A 21,265-nucleotide genomic window follows, 5' to 3' on the forward strand; every position below is an offset into this window, starting at 1 on the left:
GCAGGACCAATCCCCAGGCAGATTTTTACCCAAGATCTCTAAATGGCCCCCTCAAGGATTGAACTCACAATCCTGGGTTTAGCAGGCCAATGCTCAAACCACTGAGCTATCCCTCCCCCTCACCAATATTTTTGCCAATATCTGTTTTAAATGAACGGTGGCAGTAGGTCAAGAACCGGTCTCAGGCACGGCCCCTTTGGGAATGACCATTCAGCTGAAAAAACGGAAGTGGAGACTTCAAGGGCAACAACGCTCCCCCCTACCATGCCCCCAATATGTGCACATACCCCTCCGGGGACGTTGGAATCTGCCTTTCCAGCCAGCAGGAGCCGGATGATCTCCTCCTTCGAGTGGGCAGCAGCCACATGTAAAGCATTTCGGCCATTCTGGAAGGGGTCGGAGAAAGAGCAATTAGCAACATGCCTTAAAAACCTCAGCAGCAGCAGCTGACATTGCCAGTGTAGTTTCAACTAGTCGGTCCTGCCGGGATGGGTTTCCTCTCTCAACCAACAGGTGCTGAAAGGTGCCAGATGGGCAGCCCACCAGCATGAAGAGCTCTGTTTATCCACTGAAAAGGCTCAGTATAGAGACATCTTTCCTACCCAGCTTTGCTAACCTGCCTCAACACTGGCCTGGAGGGACCATCTGTCAGGCTGTGTCTGTGCATTAACCTTGAATGGTGTCTTGCAACATGTGTTAACTCCTTCTGCTTAAGTCTGTTCCACCTTGTGATTAGCTGTGAAACCTTCCCCAGACCTGAAGAAGAGTTCTGTGTAGCTTGAAAGCTGGTCCCTCTCACCAACAGAAGTTGGTTCAATCACAGGTATTACCTCACCCACCTTGACTGTCTCTCTAGGCATTTATGTCGCAGTCATCACTGTGATATCTGAGCACCTGACATTGTACCTCAGGATGGAAGGGTAGTTTAGTCTCCACCCCATGCAGGGAAGCAAGTATTGAAGTCTCTACTAATTAGCGGGACAGTTGAGGATCGCAAATTGTGCAGTGGGGACATCTGTCAACAGGGAATAAGACAGAGAGCTCCAAGCTCAAACAGTTGGCAGATGAAAACTAGTTTGAGTCCGTTCTGACCTGGGACAGATTTCAACCACCTAGAGGCTTAAGCCCTGAGCCCTGCTTGCAAAAAAGCAACCTGTGGTGCATGCTTACTGAGAGCCTCCCAGCTTTCAGAGCCATCACCAGAACTGCATTAAAACCCGAAGTTACAGGTCCAGGAACTCTCTACAGTGGTTTAGCCAGCCAAGCATCTCAGTTGTTAACAATGATATCAGACAACCAGAGATATTAGTTCCATAACTGGCAATTCTACCAATCAATGTCCTGAATACAATGCCCTCCCCCTGCAACAACACAACAAAAACCCAATCCCAACCCACAGTGTCTCCACATGGATGATTTAGAAATCACCAATCACAGCTATTGCTAATAAAAATAATTGACTGGTGGCCAACCAGCTAACAGAGAGGAAAATCTCTCTTACGGAAAAACTATCTCAAGAACTGAGCTGTTAGACAAAGATCATCTGGGCAAATTTCCACACTGCAATAAATAAATAAGACCCTGTCGCCCTTTTATAGCACCCTTCACCCAAGGACCTCCAAGGCCCCTGAATTTAGCAAATCACTTAAGTATTAAGACCCATTGAAGGCAGCGAGATTGAAGCACATGCTTGAGTGCTTTGCTGAATCAGGGCCTGTGCACTCAAACGTTCACTGACTTAGCCTATGAAAACAAGGTAGTCCAATGGCCCCTCCTTGTCGCTTAGCTAAAGAAAATGGATTCAAAACCACTTTTCTAATGTATGGGCTTTATTAACCACCTCCAATAACTGATAACTAATACGATCACAAAACACATCATCAGATAACTACCTCTAAACTTAACATACCCTGTCTAACTCACAATGAGACAACCAAAGAGAAAAGAAACTCACCAGACAACCATTATATGAATATCAAATAAATCAATGCTCCTCATCCCAAATCTACCAAATATCCTGAGACAATGGGCTTTTTTATTTATTGCCATTGCCAATCCCCAAATTAAAATACCTTATTAAGGTCACTAAATTACTTACAAAATAAAGGGTCTGTGCCAACAGTCTACATAAGCTCAAGGGTTTCAGATCTCATCGTCCAATTGGGGCATTTCCTAAATTCTCAGACCACAGGAGCCATCTGTGATGAACTAGAAACGTTCTTAATGTTTTCTCTGAATACTGTGTTGGTGCCTCAGTGTCCCCATGGCAGTTCTTAAGTATCTGGCAGAGCAAAGGGCCAGTGCACCTAAGTGCCTGACATTCTGTCTCCTAGCAACTGATGGCCTGGGCCCCTCTCCTGCAAAGGTGCCAGCTGAAGGTGTTGGAGACAAAGGGATCAGGTGACCTCCTGGCCCGAGAAAGGAGCTGAGCAGAGAGGAGGGGCTGGAGGAGATTGTTAGTCTGGAGCAGGCTGGGGACAAGAAGTGAAGTGCAGACCTGGGGGTCTGGCTCACTGATCCCCAGAATGGACCCGACCGAGGGGTCCGGTTCGCTATATCTACAAGCTCTGTGTTAGACACTGTTCCTGCCATCGAATAAACCTCTGTTTTACTGGCTGGCTGAGAGTCACATCTGACTGCGAAGTGGGGGTGCAGGACCCTGTGGCTTCCCCAGGACCCCGCAGGGGTGGGCTCACTGTGGGAAGCGCACGGAGGGGCAGAGGATGCTGAATGCTCCAAGGAGAGACCAAGGAGGTGAAGATGTGTAAGCTTCTTGCCCTGAACAAGTCTGCTCCAAGGGAGGAGGCTCCCCAAAGTCCTGACAGGCTTTGTGAGGACCAGTTCCAGAGCATCGCCTGGTGACTCCGTGGCACCATCCAGTCCCTGTGTGTGCCAAATGTAGGGATTGTCTTCACTACGGGCTAAATCAGCACCTCTGTGAACCTTCCTTAGAGATTTTTAAGGTCAGGCTTGACAAAGCCCTGGCTGAGATGATTTAGTTGGGAATTGGTCCTGTTTTGAGCAGGGGGTTGGACTAGATGACCTCCTGAGGTCCCTTCCAACCCTGATATTCTATGATTCTATGATTCATGCAGTGGCATCGATTCAGTGGCTCTGCTGAAGACGCAATAATGGGCGATGGGTGAGCGCTCTCCCGTTAACTTATGTAAGCAGAGTCAGGATGAGCTGTACCCTGACATCTGATGGTGAATTATGGGAAGTGTGGAAAGAATATCCGGAATGTGAAATCTCAACTATTTGCATAGGCATGCCTACCCCATCCCAGACTGCCGAGCTGTGGGACTGCTTTGTGACAGAAATGACTCAACCTCAGTTGGGTGGTACTTTCTAGACAAGGGACATGGGTTCCAAAACCCAGTGAATGGAGAGAGATTGGGGATAGGTATTTGTGCCTGGTGGTGCAGGTGCCTTGTGGAGCCAGAAGCACCAGTTGCACCCCCTCCTCTCTCCACTGTGGAATGTCAGAGTTGATTTTTTTATTCCCTTAAGACTCTAGATACAGGTTACTGAACTGAACTCACTTTGGGCTAATGGTGCACTAGCACTGGGCTCCCCTATTATGTGCTGAAATCACTAAGAGATGAAATCACAAAAGAGCTGAAATTACTGAGCTGGGAGCACTGAGTACTGTGCTAACTAGTGGGGGAGCCTGAAGCTATACTGTGGAACAGAGCAGCTGGCGGAGTGGAGCAGTTTATGGGGATGGCAGGAGCGGACCACAGGACAGCTGGTGGAATGGAGCAGCTGGCAGAGCGGAGTAGCTGTGGGGCGTGTGGAGCAGCCCACAGAGCGAGCGGAGCCGAGCAGTTTGCTGGGACAACTGGAGCAGCTCACGAGGCAGCTGGTGGAGCGGAGCAGTTTGTGAGGACGGCCGGAGGAGCAGAGTGGAGCGGCTGGTAAGGCGGAGCAGTTCGTGGAGAAGGCGGAAGCAGAACCCACGGAGAGGCAGGGCAGTTGGCCCTGGACCACGTAAGGTGCCCCTTTCACCCAGGCTGGGGGGAGGGACCTCTACAGATAGACTCTTGAATTCTGGGGTGGCATTGACCAGAGACTTTTGGGTTGTTGGACTTTGGAGTGATTGGACTTAAGACCCTAAGGGGAAAAGGACATTGCCAAATGTACTTGGGGGGGTGGTTATGGTTTGTGTTATAACTCTGTTTGTGGTGTTTCTCCAATGGGATGCCGCATTGTTTCCTTCCTTTATTAAAAAGATTTCGCTACACTCAGACTCCGTGCTTGCGAGAGGGGAAGTATTGCCTCCTAGAGGCTCCCAGGGGGGTGTGGTATGTAAGTGTCCCAGGTCACTGGGTGGGGGCTCGAGCCGGTTATGCATGGTGTTATTGAAACGGAACCCCTGGATACTGAACCCGGCCCTTGTTGCTGCCAACTCAGAGGGGGAGAAGGTTTACACTTAATTAATCTACCTCAATGAGAGGCGGAAGCTACGTCAATGGGAGAGCGTCTCCCGTCGACATAGAACGGTGTAGGTACCACTTCATGTCAACGTAAGCTACACTGACTTAAGTTACATAACTTACGTACTTTAACTAGAGTAACTGACATTGACTTACAGGATAAGTGTAGAAAAGGCCTCAGTATTAAGCATTTTATCCCTCCGCTGGCCACCTGGCTGCCTGGAGCTTGACTTTCTCTCCTTAATATAGTAATGTTTTGTAATTGCAGCTGCAGTATGAGAGCCAGGGAAGTCAGGATCCCTCTCAGCTTGATGGGCCCGGGTTGTTCAAAACAGCCTGGCATGGAACCATAGGTCTCCTCAATGGAAAGGACAACTTTGCTGCATTAGGTTTGCAGGGCAAGCTCAGGCCCTTGGGATGAATCTGCACTAACAACAACATCATCTAACTCTTATACAGGGCGTTTCATCCCTAGACCTCAAAGCGCTGTACTAAAGAAGCCAGTATCATGATCCCCATTTACAGATGTGGACACTGAGGCACGGAGAGGTTAAAGTAGCATTCCCAACGTCGCCCAGCAGACCAGTAGCAGAACTGGGATTAGAACCTAGGTCTGGCTCCCAGTTCAGTGCTCTGAGCAATATGCTAGGCACGAGAAGGCGTTTCCTATATACTCAAAGGCAGAGTGTGACAGAAAAATGGCCTAATAATCCTCATCCTCAGGACTCCCAAGATCATCTCTCTCTCCCTCCCTCTGAACAGGACACAGCCTTAACTGTCTCGATAGCCTCCTATTGCTTTCCCCCAGTACCAGCATTAACTGGAAAAAATCCATCTTCCCTGAGGGAAGCTTCACTTTTTCTTCTAGCTGCCTCCTCCTCCTCCTCTGCCACCAGCCCCTTTGCCTGCTCCCACTGCCAGCCGACTCTGGGCTAGCCTCAGGAGTTGTGCCCTGCCTGCATGTTGCTGCTTCCAGATCGAGGGGAAGGTGAAAACCCGGCACTGAGACAGCCAGGTCAGGAAATTCAATCTAGACAAATGCAAAGTACTATGCGAGGCAGGAAACATCAACTGCAGAACTGCAGCCTGGGGAATATCTGGCTGGGCAGTAGTGCCGTTGAAAAGTTCTGCGGGTTATAGTGGATCACAAATTGAACATAAGCCAAGAATGCGATGCAATTGCAAAAAGGCTGACTATCACTCTGGGGATGTATTGGCAGGGGTGCCATGTGTAAGACGTGGGCAGTAGCTGCTCCACTCCACTCTGCGCTGATGAGGCCACAGCTGGAGCACGGTGTCCAGTTCTGGGTGTCACATTTTAAGAAAGATGTGGACAAAGTGGAGAGTCCAAAGGCGAGCAGCACAAAAGATAAAAAGTTTATAAAACCTGACCTATGAGAAAAAAAGATTGGGGCAGGGGGGCTGATAACAGTCTTCAAATACATTAAGGGCTGTTATAAGGAGGATGGTGATCAATTGCTCTCCATTCAAGGTAGGACAAGAAATAATGGGTTTAGGCTGCAGCAAGGCAGATTTAGGTTAAATATTAGGAAAAACTTTCTAACTACAAAAGGAGTTAAGCTCTGCAAGAGACGTCAAAGGGAGGTTGTGGAATCCCCGTCATTGAGGCTTTTTTTAAGAACATGTTGGACAGACACCTGTTGGGGATGATCTAGGTTTCCTTGGTCCTGCCTCAGTGCAGGAGGCTGGACTGGATGACTTCTTGAGGTCCCTTCCAGCCCGACATTTCTCTGATTCTATGTCAGGAATGGGACAATGGGAAGTTGAGTGGTTCTGGGTGAGAAAGAGGAAAAGTGGTGACAGAAAGAGGGAACAAATGGAAAGCAAGGAGAAACTGAGGGAGACACTCCAGGAATAACCTCTTGTAATGCCCAGTGGCCGAGGATGGCTAGGGGACAGCCTGGAGCAGTAGTCAAGTGTTTGTGGGTGCTGGGGTAGTTGGACTGTTGATCGGTATCAGAAACGGAGTGGGACAATGGTCAGAGTTCGCACTGCGGTCAGTAGCTGGAAGATCCAGTCTGAGGGGCAGGGTCAGTGGGTTGGGAAGGGAAGGTCAGGCAAGTCGGTAGGGTCAGGGGAGGCAGTCTAGTCAGCAGGCAACAATCTGTTGCTCAGACAACTTCTTCTTCCTGTTGGAGCCTTTATATGGTCCAGGCACCCAATGAGTGCGCTGCCTGTCCATCCAATCACGGCTTCTGTGGTCGGTAGGCCTTTAGCACTAAGGTTGTTGGGGAGGAGAAGCGGGTTCAGTGCACCGCCATAGTACAGCCACTATGGTTGTTGCCTAAGGACCTGGCAGGCCTGGGCTCAGTAATGAGGCCCTCAGTAGAGGGAGCCCAAATCCTCACGGGAACCTTGGCTCTGAAGTGAGCCTCTGCTTCCTCCTCCAGGGGGCTGGCTGCATTTTGTTGTTTACTGGTGAGTGGTCAAGGACTAGCACAACTCTGGGCAGTAAAAGCATGTTGGCTGCTATTATTTATTATGTATATTATGATAGCACCCAAGAATCAGCGCCCCTGGCGCTAGGGATGGAACAAACAGATAGACATTCCCTACCCAAGAGAGCTTACAATCTAAATGTACAACTATAGCGAACAGGTGGAGACAGGCAGACAGATGAGGGAAACAATGAGACCGCAGTGGCTGGCATGATGGGCAGCGATCTCAGCACAGCAGTGGCCTAACCGTCAAGTGCTTTGTAGGCCTCACAGGCAAAGGGTTGATATGGTCAAAGCAACAAACCGGGAAAAGGATCTTTGCGACAACCATTTGAGTGTCCTCACAGTCAAGACCCTCCCTGGCTTGTCCCCACCCTACCCATCATCTCTCATGAGATTTGTGATGGCCAGAGGGGAAGATGTCACCATAGATGAGTCGTAAGATGAGGAGGGCTTAGACAATGGCTCTAGCTGTGTGGACAGAGAGGAACGGTTGGACCCTAGAAATGTGATGCAGAAGAAGCATGAGGAATTAGACATAGACTGGATGTGAGGTCATAAAGAGAGAAGAGTTGAAGAGGACGTCACGGTTACAGGCCTGAATAATGACAAGGATGGGGGTGTTTCTCGCAGCAACTGAGAAAGGCTTCTGACCTGGACTGTATCCAACACGACAGCTCCTGTAGTCCATTACCATCAGTCCTCCCTTAGACCTCCCATCCTACAAGAAATGGCTCTTGACACCTCCCTCCCCCACCAAGGCTGTGCAAACCTCAAGAGAAATCTCCTTCCAAGGCAGCGCTTAAGGCTGGACTGTGAGATTTACTGTTGCTCCCAGGCCTGTTGTGGCACTTGAAGGCTCTTGTAGCAGAAGAAATGCCTCCAATGCATCTTCCTGACGGACAACAGCTCGTGTGCTGCTGCAATAATAAGCTTGTCATTAGGCATGAAGGACTCTCGCCGGAGCGGCTTTGAATGATCACTCGGGCTGATACTGACAAACGTCGCTGAGAGGGGATTTGTCTAGCTGCTCTCTGCTCAACAGTCTGTGACGTTATTACACAGAGATAAGCTTGGTAAACGCTTGCCGTTATTCTTAAACCTGGTGCTAGATCTGCCTGACTGAGGCACAAGAAGTCATTTCCCTGACATACAACTCGTCTCTCTGTCCCTGCAATAGCTCAGGGCAGGGAGCTGCCTGTTTATTACGCGCTCACTTTTCTCTGACTTTTTTATTTCTGAGCTTGTTTACAGGTAGCTGCGTAGTCTAGTGGATAGTGCACTGGTCTGGGAGTCAGGAGGTCCAATTCTCTAGTCCCCGCTCTGCTACTGACCTGCTAGGCGTTCCCGTGCAAGTCACTTCGCTTCCCACCCTTTGTCTGTCTTGTCAACACACAAACTTGCAGCAATTTTGGTTTAAGAACGCTGTACTTCAGTTTTGCTTAAACCTGTTCCTAATGGATTTTAATTGAACTCAACTGATCCTGGTTGGAGTGCTGTAGGAGTGCCTGGGATGCCTTTTGCACCTCACTTTAAAATCACACTTAAATTAATTTGGTGTAACTCTGTATGTGGACAAGCTCTTCAGTCATAAGCTTCTTAGCGCAGGAACTGGCTCTGACTACATATGCTTGTACAGTACCTAGCACACAGCGCCTAGCACCAGGTTATAAAAGATAAATAATACTTTCTGTTTGCCACACAGCACCTAGCACCTAGCACACAGCACCTAGCACCAGGTTATAAAAGATAAATAATACTTTCTGTTTGCCACCTAGCACACAGCACCTAGCACCTAGCACACAGTGCCTAGCACCAGGTTATAAAAGATAAATAATACTTTCTGTTTGCCACAAGTATTCAAAAGTTAATCTGTGTTGCCAAGTTGCAATTGGTCAGATAAAGTCACATGATATTGTTTCTGCTCCATGACTGGAAGAATGTGAGTGATTTTAGAATGAATACCAAGGTGTACGAATTTAAATGACTCTTTCTGGGAACACTCATAGGTGAAATCCACAGACATGCACAACAGGGAGTTTTGAGTGAGTGTGAGCTCTGGCTTTTTGGAGGTGGCAAACTGGGTGGCCTCTGTGAGGGCCCAGTGACAGGGGCTGGACAATGCAGAGGGGACGGCTTGGCGGAGACTCCAGACTGGAAGAGTTGTAAAGACGTCACCATACAAGGAGCAACCAGGCTGATGGACTCCAGGGTGAGGTCACTGTGCTAGTAGCAAGTTTCTGGTGGCAGGGCCCTGAGCCGAAGCTTCCTAGCACAGACGCACCCAGGGTCACAGCGCAGGTGGAGACACAACCCCTTACTGGTCTGGGTGAACCTCCAAATCATCACACCACTCATCTGCATCTTTAGGTGTTTAAATACCTTAGAAACAAAGGGCCAGACTTTCATTGTACACCAGCCTTCCAAACCATAGCGCCCTCTCCCTCTGAGCAGGTGAACTGTGGACCTTTCACAAAAACATTTGAAAAACGAAATACCCGAAACATTACCAGACATGATCCGGGCTTAAAAAGAGAGACACCCCACTGCTGTGGAGGGGAGTCCCATGTAACAAATGGCAGAGCCATGCAATATTTATCATGGACCCTTACCTCCTCCCCTCCCCAGCATATCTATAGACATACACAGATGTTTGTTTCTGTCCACGAATACATAACAAATAAAGGCCAATGCCTTGGACCAGATGACCTCCAGCTGGCACAAGCTGCCTGACTCCTTTAGTCATAGGCTTCAGAGATTAAAATGACCTATTGCTTACTCACATCTCTGCTACTACAGGATTATTCCCATCACAAACACTCCTCCCTGCTCCATCCAGTCCAGTCCTAGATGATTCATACCATGGAGTTTTCCTTAGGAGACTCTTCCAACATCTAATAGATTTTAACGCTAGGAAACATTTCCTGACGTCCCTCGTACGCTTTCCTAAACTTACGTTCAGTCCCTTGCTTTTTGCCATAAACAATTCCTCTCCCATCTCCAAGTCTATTTCATTCACATGCCCTCAGATGAAAGGCTGGGCTTGTTGTTTAGGCACTAGGGAGGTTCTCAGAAAACATAGGTTCAAATCCCAACTCTGGTATCAGCTTGCTGTGTGCCCTTGAGCAAGTCACTTCATCTCTCCAGGCCTCAGTTCCCCACCTCTAAAATGGGGATTGCAGTTCTTCCTTTGTCATGCCTATGTAGCTACTCAGCTTGCTGAGCAGGGACTGTCTCTCACTAGGTGTTTGTACAGCACCCAGCACAATGGAGCCCTGACCTCACTTTGGTATTATCGTAATACAAACAATGAATAAGAGTACTATCAGCAGAAAGTTATCAGATCCCTCCAAGTGGTCACGTAGCCCATAACTCCATACTGTATAGAGTCCTTTAACATGAATCTCTCCCTCCTTGCTCCACTTAGTCCCATCAGGGCTCTGGACAGCTAGATAGTAAATGGTGTCTTACCTTAGTTTGCTCTGAAAGATTCACTCCCAGCTCCAGCAACCTCTCGACAATGGACAGCCTGTTCTCTCTCACCGCAATCATGAAGGGGGTCAGGCCTGACTCCTGGAGGAGACAAGACAGGCATTGCTGACTGAGTACCTAAATGTCTGAGGTTGGCCCACACAGGTGTCTGTGTCATCAAGAGCTATTGCTGCTCATTTCTTCTTTAGAAAGGTTACCTTTCAGGCAACCCACTTCAGGACCTGATCCCAGCTACCATGCTGGTGCCTGGGGAGGGAGGTTAGATCTCAGGTAGCAAGGGTCCCAGCCCACACTGTGCTGTCTAAACACAATCAATTGCCCTCAAAACCCACCTTCCGAGATCCTTCCAAGAGGTGAAAATGAAACAACTCAAGCACAATTCTTTTCAGCCCAGTTTGAGATTAGAGTCAAGTCGATAAGGATGACCGTAAGAAATGCTGGGTGTGTCCTTTTTCAAGTATGGTGTTGCATTAGATTGCAGCTGTTTTAGGGCTGGAACAGCTTAGCCATGCTGGTCCCCCCCTGAGGGAGCACTCTGCCTCAGGCTTGCCTCATGTGTCTCAGGGGGCTTTTCTTTTCTTAAGTCAGGTCTGTAAACCCTTTGCAACCCAGTGTGAGCCAAAGCGCCACTGTATTCACACTACTGTAATAATTAGGGTGACCAGATGTCCCATTTTTAAAGGGACAGTCCCGTTTTTTGGGACTTTTTCTTATATAGGTGCCTATTACCCCCCATCCCCATTCCGTTTTTTCACAGTTGCTATCTGGTCACCCTAGTAATAATCTTTGTATGAAATATGCTGTCATAAATAGATAGCTAAGGGTTAATGTTTCTTTTACCTGTAAAGGGTTAACAAAGGGAACCAAACACCTGAGCAGAGGACCAATCAGAAAACTGAATTTTTCAAAGTCAGGGAGGGAATTTTTGGGATCTGAGTCTTTTGTTTGTCTCTCAGCTATGAGAAGCTTCTTTCTATCTTCTAATCTTCCGTGTCCAACTTGTAAGTACAGGTAGAAAAACAATATAGACTTTTATGTTGTTTTGGGTGTATTTACATGTGTGTAACTTGCTGGAATGTTTCAAATTGGATATCTTTTTGAATCAGACTGTTTATTCATATTTTCTTCTAAGCAATAGCCGCACACCACGAGAGTTATGGGAGTCATTTTTCGTTATATAAGTTTTCTTTTTCAAGACTTGTTTGAGTTTTTCTCCTCCCGCTGGTAGGCCAAGGAACAAGGGGAGGGAATTCTCTTTGTGTTCAGATCTAACGAGAGTAGAGTACGCTCTGCAGCACCAGGGAATTCTCGTGGGAGGGGAAAGAGGAAGAGTAGAATCATTTCTATTTCTTGTTAATTGGGGTTTGTCTCATTTGTGGAATAAAGGAGACATGCTATTCTTGGTAGTTGTGATGAAAGAGTGTGCATCTATATTACCTCTCGAGGTTAGACCCAGAGAAGGAATAGTCTGGGTGGGAGAGAAGAGAGGGGGAGAGGGAGTGGTTATTTACCCTTTCGTGGTAGGCTCAAGGGCGTTCTGAGTCTTGGGTCCCCCCAACAGAGGGTTTGGGGAGACCAGAGGGGGCCAAAACCCTGGAATTTTTGGATGGTGGCAGCGAGATCAAAGCTAAGCTGGTAAGTAAGCTTAGAAGGGTTCATGCTAAGCACCCAGATTTTGGACACTAAGGTCCAGATTTGGGAGAGAGGCTTATGATATATGCCTTGTGAGATGTCAACTGAAAACTAACAACGCACTAGTGAATAATATCATGATGAAAAGTAGGTAGCAACATTATACGTAAAGTTATGAATTCCCCCTGTACGATGGTATTAGAACATGTTCAAAACCAGACAGCCCTGCCTAGGCAAAAGCTTTTAAAGCAGGTCTAGCATAAACAAAGGGATCTGTGTTTACCCCAATTTACATATAAGTAGCAAATAGGATCATCAAGGCAGCAGGGGGAGGAGATGGTAGGAAACAGAATAATTTGCATTTCGGCAAACATAAATGGGGGAAGAAAGAGCACAGAGATTCCTTCACCACCAGACTCCATGTTGCTTTTCTCACTGCTTGAATAAACTTTACTTTGAGGCGTAACCGTCAGAAGACTCCAAGGTTCACTGGACTATCAAAGAAAGGGCCAGAGAGCCTCTTGTTTTCTCTTTCACCTAAGAAGACAAAGGCACCTGTGCTGTTATGCCTCTGGAAGAGATCCTGAGAGAGGAGAGGGTCCATCTTTCTGGTGGACTGCAGGTGTTGAACGCCATCTTGCCAAACCCTTGAACCAAAACTTGCTAGGTTAAGTATGAGACTTTCAGAGGCGTGTTTTCACTTTCAGTTGCTGGTAACCATTTCTAACTTTCTCTCTCAGACTTGAATTCACTTAAAACCCTATCTTCTTTTGTTCAGAAACTTGTTTTGCTGTTAATCTAAACCAACATCATTGTGTTTGTACTCCAGTGGTGTCAACTCCAGTTAATCATAGAATCACAGAATATCAGGGTTGGAAGGGACCTCAGGAGGTCATCTAGTCCAACCCCCTGCTCAAAGCAGGACCAATCCCCAACTAAATCCTTAAAAACCTCTAAGGAAGGAAATTCCACCACTTCCCTAGATAACCCATTCCAGTGCTTCACCACCCTCCTAGTCAAAGTTTTTCTTAATATCCAACCTAAACCTCCCCCACTGCAACTTGAGACCATTACCCCTTGTCCTGTCATCTGCTACCACTGGGAACAGTCTAGATCCTTCCTCTTTGGAACCCCCTTCCAGGTAATTGAAAGGAGCTATCAACCCCTCCACCCCCATTCTCTTCTGCAGACCAAACAATCCCAGTTCCCTCAGCATCTCCTCATAAGTCATGTGTTCCAGCCCACGAATCATTTTTGTTGCCCCCCCTAGCCCTAACCCAATTTTTCCACATCCTTCTTGTAGTGTGGGGCACAAAATTGGACACAGTCCTCCAGATGAGGCCTCCCTAATGTCGAATAGAGGGGAATTAAGTGTGTCCAATGTGGCCAACTGGGGTGTTGTGTCTGGTTAGAGGAGCAAATGAATCATATTATTTCTCTGAACCATCCTGTAGAAGGATGGACATTACAGAGCACATGGTTTGGGGACAATTCGGGACTGGGAGTGTGTTGGGGTCACCCTGCAAGTAGTAACCAAGGCTGCTGGAAGCTGCAGACAGGCTGCTAGGGTCAGAACTGCTGTATCAGGGCTGTCTAGCACACAGACCTTCAGGGTGTGACCTGCATGCTTGCCGGCTGGTTGTGAGTGACCCAGGTTGGGAGTTCCAAGAGCAAGGTTACAGGGCAGGCAGTGACACTCAAAAAACCAGGCGCTAGGTTGGTTAATGAACATTAAATCCAAGCCCAAAGCTCTTGACCTTGAATGGCTAAATGCCCTTTACAGGCAGTGGCACCAGTTAGCAACATGGGCTCAAGACTCCAGGACTTTTCCATGCTCTGTGGCTCAGACAGTGCTGCTCAGCACATGTGGAACACTTCAACAGACAGCCCCCTTTGGATGGGATGGTTCACAAACACTATCCAATTAAATGAGTCCTTCTCCTCTGTCCATACTGAAGGCTGGTTTTGCGGCTAAGTCTCTGGGTTAGGGCTCAGTAAATCCGAGTTCAATCCCTGGCTCTCCCTCAGACATTGTGTGCGACTTCGGGCAAGTCACCTCAGCGCTCTTCACTGGGTTCTCCATCTCTAAACCAGAGGCGGCAATGGTTCCTTTATCTGCCGTGTCTATTTAAATGGGAAACTCTTCCAGGCAGGGACCGCCTCACTATGTGTTTGCACAGTGCCTCTCACAATGCAGCCAGGATCTCAGTGGTGGTCCTGCTATTGTAATGCACACAATAATAGTGAAACCGTTGGCTGAAACATCCTTGTTCTTAACAAGGAGAAGCCGTTCAGTGAGAACCACAACTGGGAAGGAGAATGGGAGCAGGGTCGTCAATTCATGCTGGTAATAACGGATTTACCCACCTATTCCAGCTAGTGGAATACTCTGCCTCCAGCAGAGGTGAATACAAGATGACGCAGACTGAAGCAAACCCCTGCTCCCAAGGCACTTGGCCATTTATGCAGTGGAAAGAACCCTGAGTCGCTCCGGTGACTCCAACTCTTGCCTTCCTCACTGCCTCTCCCCGCCCCCCCCACCCCCAAATCATCATAGCACCATTTATTCTTTTGTATCTGTCATAACACAAGCAGACGCGGAAACAGTTTCCTGGCTGTTAGCTACTTACTTGGTCAGTCTGGGAGATGGCCAGGTCCCCCTTGTCCATGCCTCTCAGGGTCTGCTCCAGGGTGATCCACTCCCCTTTGGTGGCTAGCTGCAGCACTCTGCTGCCAGATGCGAATGATCCTGGGGGGCTGAGAGACGAACTGTTCTCGGACATTTTCCTTCTCTTCCCCCAAATCGGATTCTTTTCAAGGTCAGTCCTTGCACGGCCCCTTGTAGGGAACCATATTTCTTCTCTCCTCGGCTGTGCTGGGAGAAGGCGTCTCAGGCAGTGACCAATGTCAATTTCTCTTTCTTTTGCTCCCCCCCCCCCCATTCTCTGTTGATTCAGACTCTTCCAATCAGAGGGGTCTTTCAGCTCAGGCTCTGGTTAAACTTTTCTAACTCCTCCTTTGTGTCCCGGTTACCTTGACATCAGCCTCCTGCAGAGGGGTGAGGTGGGGGTTGGGTTTTCTGCCCGTTAAAAAGCTGCCTTTATCAATTTTCCTACAAGAGCTTAATTCAGTCAAGTTCACGGGCCTGGGGCATGAAAAATGCAACTCCTTCTAATGAGGATTGTGTAACATCACCATCCTACTGCGAGCCGGATTTGAAGAGTTACTGCTGCTGCTTGGTCTTTCTTACTCGAGATAGGCCCAACAGGATGCAAGATGTCACCCTCCAAGAGCTGAACTTGCCACATGCACTTGGGTTCAGAGTCAACGGTTTTAAACCATTTCCCACCAACCATTTTCTTGGGCATTTTTTGTAGAAAAAGCCACCATGATCCCAAGTGATCTAACAGCACTAGATGCTCCCAGGCCTTATAATTCCAACATGGGGGGAGGCAGGAATTCAGGCCATAGGACTGGAAAGTACATCCTGTGTCAGACAACCGCGCCACATAAACTTGTTAATAAATGTATCAAGCTCCATCATAAAACTAGTTAGAAAAGCATATCCATGTTCACAGCCGTTGCAGGCAGTAAATGCTGAGTGCAGTTTGCATTCAATCAATATCTTTTTACACCTCCCTTCTTTGCTTATGGCAAGTAGATCTACTTTGCATCCCCCTAAAGGGGCAGACAGAGGGCCCTGCCAAGCAAGACAGGAGCTGTGGTCTGACCTGCCATGATGAGCAGCACGTTTCAGGACATGTTGTATGTATCTCTTAGTAGTTATAGAAGATCAGGGTTGGAAGGGACCTCAGGAGGTCATCTAGTCCAGCCCCCTGCTCAAAGCAGGACCAACCCCCAGACAGATTTTTGCCCCAAAGCCCTAACTGGCCCCCTCAAGGATTAAACTCATAACCCTGGGTTTAGCAGGCCAACGCTCAAACTACTGAGCTAGCCCTCTGTCAGAAGCAGCAGCCACATTTACCAAGTGCTTTCCAGACATACAAGAGATGGTTCCTGCCTGGAGGAGCTCATGATCTAAGGACATAGAGATCTGGGAAGGGGAAGAACAAAAAGAATTTTCGATACGAGTCAAGAGGCAGCACTAGCTCTCTGGCCACATTACAGATAAACCAGGCGTGGCAGCACAGTGAGACTGTGGGAAAGAAGGGGAAGGGTGGATGGGTTAAACCCATGAGAATGTTTGGCAAGGCAGGCAGATGGCACCTGGACTGTGGCAGGAAGGATGCCAATGCCACTAGTAACAGACAGAGCTGGTCAGAAATTTTCGGATGCAGTATCTTTCCATCAGAGGGCGTCCAGGGAGTGCGTCTGATTTTGGAAACACCAAACTATAGCTAGGAGACAGTTTTGGTGTTTCTGAGATGAAATGCAGCAGGATTTGACTTCCAGGAAAGATGCTGGAGCATCGGCTTTGCATCGTGCCTGGGGAGGAAAATATTTCCAAAACACTCAAACAGTTTGCAGAAGTGAAACTTAGTTCCCCGTCCAGCTCCAGTCACAGACAGTGGCAGGAGCCAGGAGAGGGCTTCTGATACACCTCAAGATCAGGCTGAAGGCAAGTGATCAAGCAGGAGAGGTCAGAGAGATGGGCCCAAAAGGTGGGACTGACAGGAGGGGGGCTGATCAGGAGAGGAGAGCTAGCTTTACATACATTCACCTCAATAATGGCTCTTGCGCCAAATGTGGAGGTGTCTCATCACCTCCCTCCAGCTACTCGCTGGCAGGGGAGCCCAGGTTAAATTTCCTGTGAATCGAGAGTCAGTGCAGGAACTAGGTTAGTGGAGTCTTATGTCTGGAGCACATATTACTATGTCATCAGTCTATATCCTGCTCCTACTTCTCTCCTAGTGGAGAGCCAAATTAGCTCACACCTATCCAAAGGGTTATCTTTCTTGACCAGGCCCCAGGAGAGCTTAGTCACACACTGATTTCCCAACTCGGTTCTCCACTGAAAATAACAATTTACAAGAGTTGCCTTGAAAAAGAAAATGTTCCAGTGACCTCCGGTGGCATCCCTGGGAATGAGTGGAAAATACTATTGATTATTGAACTGTGCTGGCCGGTCCTCAGGCCCAGACTTGGACAGAGCAGAAGATTGGGCCAAGAGGATGTTACGTTTAATTTCTTTGTTTGAAGGGATGTTCAGAACAGGTGACTGTGATTACAGAGGAGGATTTTAAGGCTGATCCTTTGGTTGTTTTGGGTCCATGACACATAGCCTATGTCTACACTGGCACTTTTGTTGTTAAAACTTTTGTCACTGAGGGGTGTGAAACCTCCCCCACCTTAACGACAGAAGTTTTAGTGACTGTGACTATGTAAATGGCAACTGTGTTAACTGTTTCAGTACTGGGCCTTTTAGCTATAATGGGATGGTGGGCAGAACTTGAACCAAGAACTGGAATAAGCATCTGATACACAGCTGTGTTTGCAAGAAACAGACTTGATTCCTTGGTCACGTGGCAGCGATCCGTACACTAGCACCAATGGAACCCATTACAAATACCACACCCTTTCCTTCATACTCCCAACTCCTGCTCTGGAGTTTTCCAAAGGGATGAAAGAATGGGGATTGCAAAACCCAATAGAACAGCAAAGTTATGATGATATTGCAAAAATTCAGTGAGACTCTTATTAGAGCTGGTCAGCAAACAGGAAACAATTTTATAAACATTTCCCTGCTCATTTTTCAATCAAAACATCAAAATATTTCACCCAGCTCTAATCAATATTTTAATGCTTCCCTGCAGTGTTGGAAACCCAACAGGTGGGTGTGACGGGTTGGATCACAGAAACCCCCTTGGAAGCTGCCACCCGATGTGCCAAGACTACTTCTGCCCCTGCTTTCCCAGCCAGCTCAGGACTTCAGCACCATGCTTTGCTGAGTCAGACATGCCTGTCTGCTCCAACACAGTCCCAGGCTCTCAATTACTTGCCACAAAGCTGCAGGTTTACCTGAAAGCAGCTAACAGAAATGTTCCTTTCTTTAGCACTCAGATGCCCAACTCCCAATGGGGTCTAAACCCAAATAAATCCATTTTACCTTGTATAAAGCTTATACAGGGTAAACTCATAAATTGTTCGTCTTCTATAGCACTGATAGAGAGATATGCACAGCTGTTTGCTCCTTCAGGTATTAATACATACTCTGAATCAATTAATAAGTAAAAAGAGATTTTATTAAATACAGAAAGTAGGATTTAAGTGGTTCCAAGTAGTAACTGACAGAACAAAGTAAGTCACCAAGCAAAATAAAATAAAATGCACAAATCTATGTCTAATCAATCTGAATACAGATAATCTCACCCTCAGAGATGCTTCAGTAAGTTTTTTCCTCAGACTGGACCCCTTCCAGGCCTGGGCACAATTCTTTCCCCTGGTACTGCTCTTGTTCCAGCTCAGGGAGTAGCTAGGGGATTCCTCATGATGGCTCCTCTCTTTGTTCTGTTCCACCCCTTTATATATCTTTTGCATAAGGTGGGAATCATTTGTCCCTCTCTGGGTTCCCACCCCCTCCTTCTCAGTGGAAAGACACCAGCTTAAATATGGATTCCAGTTGAGGTGACATGATCACATGTCACTGCAAGACTTCATTGCCCCACTTGCCAGCATACATATATACAGGAAGACTTACAGGTAAAACACACCCATCTGCAGACAATTGTCCTGGTTAATGGGAGTCATCAAGAGTTCAAACCACCATTAATGGCCCACACTTTGCATAATTACAATAGGCCCTCAGAGTTATATTTCATATTTCTAGTTTCAGATACAAGAGTGGTACATTTATACAAATAGGATTATCACACTCAGTAGATTATAAGCTTTGTAATGATACCTTACAAGAGACCTTTTGCATGAAGCATATTCCAGTTACATTGTATTCACTTATTAGCATATTTTTATAAAACCATATAGACTGCAACGTCACAGTGGGGTTGGGGTGTCTGGGAGGGAGTTAGGGTGCGGGAGGGGTGGTGGTTCTGACCTGGGGCAGGAGGTTCGGGGTGCGGGCTCTCGCTGGGTGGCACTTACCTCAGGTGGCTCCTGGTCGATGGTGCATCGAGACTAAAGCAGGCCGCTTGCCTGCTCTGGCTCCACACTGCTCCTGGAAGTGACCGGTATGTCCGGCCCCTAGGGGGAGGCACAGCCAGGTGGCTCTGCATGGTACCCACACCCACAGGCACCGCTTCCGTAGCTCCCATAAGCTGCAGTTTCCAGCCAATGGGAGCTGCAGATCCTCACTCGGTGCAGGGGCAGCATGCAGAGCTTCCCTGATTGCCCCTACACCTAGGGGGCAGACATGTCGGCTATGTCCAGGGAGCTGGTCAAAGCCAGGGCAAGCAGAGAGTCTGCCCTAGCCCCACTGCACCACAGACCAGACTTTTAACAGCCTGGTCAGCAGTGCTGAGGGGAGACACCAGGGTCCCTTTTCGACCAGACATTTCGGTCAAAAACCGGACGTCTGGCAACCCTAATTGGAGGTTTACAGAAGGTGCTTAGGGTCTTCAGAAGGAAAACTCAGAACAGATACCATTTCCCACTCACGCTACACTTAAACCATGAGGCAAAACAGAAGCCTCTGTTCTGTCAGAAGCGCCAGCTGAATTGCTTTTTCAATTGCAGTCAACAAACCAGATTGCCATGAGCTGAACTTTAAGACCCTCACGTACACTGGACAAGTTGGAGGAAAAGCATCGAAAAATCTTGATGATGTCTTTTTCTTAGTCCCTAATCCAGTGCCTTCAGTTCACCTGGCCTGCCATGTTGTGACACCATCGCATCTGAGAAAAGCTGAGATTTTCATAAGCTGCACATGCAATTTTCTTGCTCAGGAGAAGTGGAGTGGAAGCTCATCTTTGCACATTTCTGATGCTTTGTAGTCTAAGACTGGGCAAGGATTGCTGTATAGTTACGTGAGCATGGGGCTAAAACAAACATTTTTTGAGTTCTATTCCCAATTGCCACCAACTTATGGTGGGATTTTGGGCAAATCCTTTAGCTTCTTTCTACTTCTGTTGATCCTTCTGTATAAATAGGAACAGCACTGGGACAAATTCCCAGCCACTGAGGACTTCATAACTGTCCCCATGCTGCACACCACTGCCACTAGGAACTTCACAGTGCGGGGTAGAACTCAGATTGTTTTCTGCTTCCAAAGTGAGGCCCCTAACACACTAAAATAAATAAATATAAATATATGGAGATATACCTATATCTCACAGAACTGGAAGGGACCCTGAAAGGTCATTGAGTCCAGCCCCCTGCCTTCACTAGTGCTGATTTTTGCCCCAGATCCCTAAGTGGCCCCCTTGAGGATTGAATTTACAATGCTGGGTTTAGGAGGCCAATGCTCAAACCACTGAGCTATCCCTCCCCCACTCTGATATGGAGAGACTCATTGTTAGTTGTTAGCAGTATCTGGCCTGTCAGGGTTCCCTCCCCTCCTCTGAACTCTGGGGTACAGATATGGGAACCTGCATGAAAACCCCCCAAAGCTTATATTCTAGCAGCTTAGGTTAAAAACTTCCCCAAGGCACAAATTCCTGTCTTTGGACAGTATTGCTGCCACCACCAAGTGATTTAAACAAACATTCAGGGATGGGTCACTTGGAATCCCTAATTCCCCCAAAATATTCCCCCAATACTCTTCACCCCCTTTCCTGGGGAGGCTTGAGAATAATATATAAACTAACTGCCTTAGCAATGTGAGTACAGACCAGACACAATGTAGAACTGATAAATGAAATTGTTTTTAATTGTTCACTTTATTAATGTAACTTCTGTTCACCATTCACTACACTTGCGTGCATTGTAACTTCTGTTCACTGTTTGCCATATTGTAATTCAAACCCCATTTTAAAACGCTCACTCCATTTTGTAAAAGCTTCCTCCAACCTTCATTTTTTGCAAACCCTGCTGTAATCTTATTAGTTAGTTTAGATGTGTGAATGAGGCATGTATGGATGATAAAATCAACCTCCAGCCCCAGCCTGTCCTGATGAGGTGAAGTTCAACTACCAACGGCTGAAGACCTAGACAACAGTGAAACAAAGTAAAAAGCATCCACCCTAAAAAGAAAAGGACAAAAGAACAACAGAAGGAAGATCAAAGCCAGGTTCAAGGCTGAAAGTCACGCCTGCAATTGACGGGTGATCAATCCAAACCCAAAGGCAGCGTGACACAGCAAGACCTATAGACTTTGAATCCAAACTAAAAGCC

The 21,265-nt window shown here is 47.5% G+C and overlaps 2 protein-coding genes across 4 annotated transcripts in view; both read right to left on the reverse strand.

Annotated features, from left to right (window-relative positions):
* LOC116819767 (uncharacterized) overlaps positions 1–14,928 on the reverse strand; it is a 90,649-nt gene extending 75,721 nt beyond the window's left edge. For all 3 annotated transcript variants that reach the window (XM_032771753.1, XM_032771752.1, XM_032771751.1), the window contains exons 1-3: positions 14,650–14,928; positions 10,367–10,468; positions 288–386 (exon numbers count right to left, since the gene is read on the reverse strand). In XM_032771753.1, coding sequence (XP_032627644.1) covers positions 288–386; positions 10,367–10,468; positions 14,650–14,802 — 354 coding nt within the window. In that variant the 5' untranslated portion in view covers positions 14,803–14,928. The remainder of the gene's footprint in view (positions 1–287; positions 387–10,366; positions 10,469–14,649) is intronic.
* Positions 1–21,265, reverse strand: part of PTP4A3 (protein tyrosine phosphatase 4A3) — a 329,530-nt gene that overhangs the window by 105,887 nt on the left and 202,378 nt on the right. The window lies entirely within an intron of this gene.

This window comes from Chelonoidis abingdonii, chromosome 2, assembly GCF_003597395.2.
Source record: "Chelonoidis abingdonii isolate Lonesome George chromosome 2, CheloAbing_2.0, whole genome shotgun sequence".
NCBI classification, from domain to species: domain Eukaryota; kingdom Metazoa; phylum Chordata; order Testudines; family Testudinidae; genus Chelonoidis; species Chelonoidis abingdonii.